Raw genomic sequence first — 5,381 nt, 5'->3', positions numbered from 1 at the left:
CACCTGAGAGAACAAAGATCTTTTGCCCTTTGCCCTGTGTTGTTCTGTGAAATACTGGGTTAGACACTTGGAGACATTCAAATACATTTAGAAAGCCACAATACCTGGTTTTGAAAAGCCACTGCTCTTGTTGTTTCATTTGATTTTGTTTAACGGATCAAGAATGATATACTGGATAAAAAATGCAAATAATTATCTGGTAACTTTTTGAAGAGGCATGGTTCCTTTTTGTGTGTTCATATGTGGGTACACAAACTGCCTGAAGCTGGGTGCAAAATATATTATCAATGAAGTAGCTGCTTCTAAGAAAATACCCTTGATATAGAAGTTGGAATGGTTATGAATCAGCCCAACAAAATTTGTTGAGGTGTGCTGTAGCACCAGTGTGTCAAGCTCTTAGCAGTCTTTACTGAGAATTCATTTTTTTAATGACTAACCACACCTTTGCAGCATCCTACAATCTTCAGTCCATGCTGCCTTGCAGTAGCCAGACAATCATATTAAATGGAGAGGAAGATAGAGTTTGCATGTAGAGATGAAGTTTTTCTTGGCCAACTGCCAATGTGTAAAGTAGACAAAATAGGAGTTATTTAGCCAGAAATCCCAGGGGGAAAAAAAAAACCCAAAACAAAACAAACAAGAAGGATGTCTTTAATAATGAAATGTCAGAGGAGAAGGAAATATTGTAGTAATAAATATACTGAATTCACTAAACAGAAAAAATATGCTGAGCTCTTACTATAGTGATATATCCTGTAATAATAGCAATGCCAGAATTTATCTGGTGCCTGTGGTTAAACATACTGTTTCTTAAGAGACTGCAAGGTTTGTATTTTCCTTAGGCCACTGGTGCTCGGTGCTCAGGGCATCAATTTTTAATTGGTTTCAAAGCACCACAGCCCTACATCTGGACCTTAATGCTGTGCCAACTGAGGGAGGAACGTGCAACCCAGTCAGTAAGTCATGAGCATTGCTTTGTACAGCACCTGGAGTTTCCTCAGGGCTATCCTGAGGATAGCTGAATTTTCCAGTGCTGCTAAAGGAGTTGAATGCTTACAGAATCCATGTAAAAACATATGGATATACATGTGTACTGTTACAGGAAATGATCAGGAAATGTTTTTTGCATTAATGGATGAAATAATTGGTTGCCAGTAAGAACTGGGCTTGCCATTTTTCATCTTTCAAACTGCATTAACTATACCTGAGTAGTAATACTTAGGCACCAGACAACTCCTAGCCATTAGGTGTAAAGATAAGCTAGGAAAATGTTTTCAAATGTGCAATTGTTTGTCCGTCCAGCTAACAGAATCAGGAATCCATTTCTTCTGTGGATACTTCTGAATCCAGCAGATACTCACTGTGAGTGATTCAGTAGGATCACTCACAATGGAAAGTTTTAATCTCAGTATTCAAATGTATGTGGTCAAGGTCTAGAATCATGTAAGATATAGGATCTATCTTAACTTATAGGATCTCTTGGGAGAGCTTGGATTGCACATTCCAGAGCATTTGGTGTTCTCTGGGGGTGTCTATACCAGCTCATAGAGGGAGGGTAGCTGCAAGCTCCCTCTGGCTGCATGTGATCTCTGTTACTGCAATCCAAACTCAGCCAAACCCCAGCTGTGTACGAGTTAAAAACCCCTGCTAGGAGGGGAGTGTGTGTTCATTTAGATGAGGCACTGTGTTAAAATGTTTGACTTTTGGTTTGTTCCTATCCTATGCAGAGCCCTCCCACGCCTGTTGAGAATTTGAGTCCTGTGTGCCACAGGCCACACATTTACACAGGATGTAGTCCCACCCTGATGCATCTTCTCCTCTTTTGGGAGGTGAAATCCTAATGCCAAACAATTTGCAAGAAGAAGCTAAAATAGCTGCTTTGTTTAGCTTAACAAATGGAAAGCTGAAATAGGATCTCTTTCCAATTATAAAGAAATGAAAGGAGTATGCAAAAGGGAAGGAAAGAACTGTGTAAGCCAAAGAAAAGAACTGGCACAGAAGGAAAATGAGCATGAACTGCTTGATAAAGAAGTTTTGTCAGGAAATAAGAGGGGAGATTTTAGCCACCAGCTCCCAGTGAGGCTTTGAAATTGTCTTTCAATGGGAGCGGTCAGAGCAAAAAGTACATAAATTTCTTAGGAAAACCACAGACTTGTATGATGGAATGACTACATGAAATTGCAGCATATTTGAGCTGATAACCCTGACAGTCCTCTGTGATTCAGCAATTCTGTGTTCCTGTGGATGAGTACCTCAGTGGTATGTGAGCCCTAGGTCCTGAAATATTGCAACAGCTCACAAGGCCTGCAAACAGAAAGAGTGGGCATGTGTGTTTATGCACATGTATATTTCTCACACATGTATATGTACTTACATGTACAGGTATGTTTATATATATATATTCTGTTTATATATATATATATATATTCATACATAAAAAGAGTAGCTTTATCTGAAGGAGAGGTGATGTCATAAGTTAAATACTTCCAGTTTACAGTAATGATGAAGCTAAAGGAGAGACTTGCCTGTTAGAAAGAATGTTCTTGCTCTTAAAAATGAGTACAAAAACAATGGAAGAAAATGCATATTACCTAAACAAATTTAATGTTATTGGATGTTAATCTGTCCCAGCACTTCCTCAAGTGATTGTCCTTTCTGTTGTAATTCCTTGAGTATCATACAGAAGGAAAATTGTTCTTACAATTCTGGTGTCTTTAAGCTATAAACCTACTTGTCCCTCAGAAAGAAGTTGCCCTTAATGTGCATTTAATAATCTCATTCATCTTTAATTAATATGGCACTGCCTTGTGAGAAACAGGAATAGTCTTCCTCCTTCTGACTGCCCTTGATTCTGCAATAGAGCTCAGGGGATGAAGGTGAAAAAGGTTGTGTGTCTGTGCATTGATTTGTAGGCTCGACGACTGTCACCGGAGTGTCTCCAGGGGTGCCCCAGGGATTCAGAGCCCTCAACAGTGCAATGGCTGAGACCAAGCTGAAACGCATGAGGGATTAAGTGGCATGTTTATGCGTTACCAATGTGCAGGCAAAGAATACGGATTTGAAAAACTGCAAAGCACAGCAAATAAAACCCCAAAATCCCATCTACAAGAAGAAATGGATGATAAGGTGTTTACAGATTTGCCTACTTACCTCTAGAGAGGATGAAAGTTGACCCTCACTTCTGATCATTCCAGTCTCTAGTTTGCCTTAATTGCTCTCGGTGTCACTCTGAATTTCACTTTCTTTATTAGCACAGCACATGCCCATAAATCACCTGCAGACATACACATTACCACCACATTTGCTCCCTCACCCACACTTCATTCTTGCGTGGAATGAAAAGTGAATGAGTCTGTTTCCCATGGTGATATGATGTTTTAAAGCAGACAAAATTGCTGCTCTTGGCTGGGATTTTCAAATGAGACAGAGGAATTTACATGGGCAGTTCCCTTTGAAACTTATTGTCTACTTGTTTTCAGCATTGCTGAAACCCCAGCTTTATTTATAAAGGTTTCAGTGTCTTAATAAAACAAAGATCTGTGTTTCCTTTCTAGAACGTACTGGTTAAAGTATCTTGAGCCCTTATCTTGAGTCAGTATTTCTGGCCTTCCAAGATTTATTGCATCCTAATTTAGGTGCTGATCTGATAACCATAGTGATGTGTATTATTTCTGAACTCAAATATTCTTTGCAATGTTGCAAGATTCAACTGTTCTCAGATTATAAACTCTTTAAAAAAGGGCATTTTTCTCTTGTGTAGGTGGACAGTGCTAATAATGTGGTGCATGTTATTGGAATGCAAATAAGTTCAAACAGTAGATGCTAATAGTTATTTGAGTCCTCTAAAGAAAATGAGTACAATTCCAACAGCATTCATAACAATCACTGTTTAAAACAAATCACCATGTATTTCAGGAAAATACCAACCACATTTACTCCAGATAGGAGTTGTTTGGTTTTATGGTATTTCAAGATGCAACAGCTCCCAGGGTTTCACTTCATGGCTTAGCTTTTATTGTGCAACCAGTCCCAGGTCTCACAGCCTTCCACTCGTATTGCTTTCCGTTCTCTTTTCATGGAAACTACTTACAAAAATAAAGTAATGCATTGTTTTGTGCCAGCTACTTGCAAGGTGAGGTTTTTAGTCAAAATGCCCACTAAACTTAGATTTCACCTTGTGTTCTCATGGTTGCTGGATAAAACTTAAAATATTTGAACTTCATAGTCATTGCTTTTAGGGCTGAGGTATGATTAGATCACTTCTTTCAAATTCTGTTTTTCCAGTGCAGCTTCATGGTTTTCACAGTTTGTTGTGACTCACGTTTTTGTCCTTCCTCCAAGAGATAGGGTGACTTTTTCATTTTCTGACTATGTAAAGGTGAGAAAGGACTTAATTGCTTGAAAGGTAAAGTTTTAAGGAACAAGTGAGTGAGCACAGTATCCAGCATGTAGGTAGTCAAGGAGATTGCTGCAAACTCTGACCCGTGGCCAATCTGCACACCAGGCACAGTGGGGTTTTCAGTGGTGAGAAGGAAGCACATCTGGATGTGAATCAATACAGAAAGCCACAGCTTCTCTGCTCATCCCTTGGCAAACTTCATATGATGTGTTTGTTGAATGTCATCCACACAACAGTGCCACATAAGCAAGGCTAATATAGTTTAGACTTGTACTATTCAGTTTTACTCAGGTAGATGCAGACTTCTGGGGGTGATCTTCCAGATGACAGCTTCTGAAGAGGGAGACAATGTGAGGGATTTGTCTTACAGAAACTGAGTAGCTGGAGTTCCTATAAGGAAAGAGAAGTGCAGAGCAGGGGAAGTAATGTGGAGGTGCAGTAAAATCTGTTTGGGTGCCAAGTCACTGTAGAAAGAGGACTATGAAGGCTTGGGATTTGCACCATTTTTAGATGTTAGGAGCAATAGATTCTGATGAGGGAGACTTCTATGTCATGAACTGCTCATAAAGAAACTTCGTGCCCAACCATTACAGATGACCTTACTGGAAGAAAGTATCAATAGCTCTGATAAAATGGTAGATTCATCTAAAATAACACAGAGTCTAACAGCAAAAGTGCCTTTTAGCCATTTCCAATTGACACGTGAATAATGTGGGCTTGCAAACAACTGTAGCAAGACAGTCACTTGACAAGATGTTATGTGTCATGCTTGAGTTACTGCAGTGTACTGCACTAAGTGCCTTCTTTGACTTGCTGTGTATCAGAGCAGCAATTTAGGAGGCTTCTTCTATATTCTTATGCAGGATTTGACAAGGATACTCATGTGAGAGGGAAGCTGTGCTAAAAATCTTTATGGGAATACAGAAGGAAGCCACTGATATTCTTGAATATGGTAGGTAGGAGTGCTTGGTCTCCTCCCATT

The 5,381-nt window shown here is 39.4% G+C and overlaps 1 protein-coding gene across 1 annotated transcript in view; it reads left to right on the top strand.

Annotated features, from left to right (window-relative positions):
• The window catches only part of NEK11 (NIMA related kinase 11), an 81,260-nt gene that overhangs the window by 64,129 nt on the left and 11,750 nt on the right, over window positions 1-5,381 (top strand). Inside the window, 1 exon segment of the mRNA XM_008633981.2 lies at window positions 2,913-3,009. Coding sequence (XP_008632203.1) covers window positions 2,913-3,009 — 97 coding nt within the window.

The sequence above is a fragment of the Corvus brachyrhynchos genome, unplaced genomic scaffold (assembly GCF_000691975.1).
Source record: "Corvus brachyrhynchos isolate BGI_N302 unplaced genomic scaffold, ASM69197v1 scaffold94, whole genome shotgun sequence".
NCBI classification, from domain to species: domain Eukaryota; kingdom Metazoa; phylum Chordata; class Aves; order Passeriformes; family Corvidae; genus Corvus; species Corvus brachyrhynchos.
The sequence above is the reverse complement of the archived record's forward strand: the minus strand, read 5'-3'. Positions and strand labels throughout refer to the sequence as shown.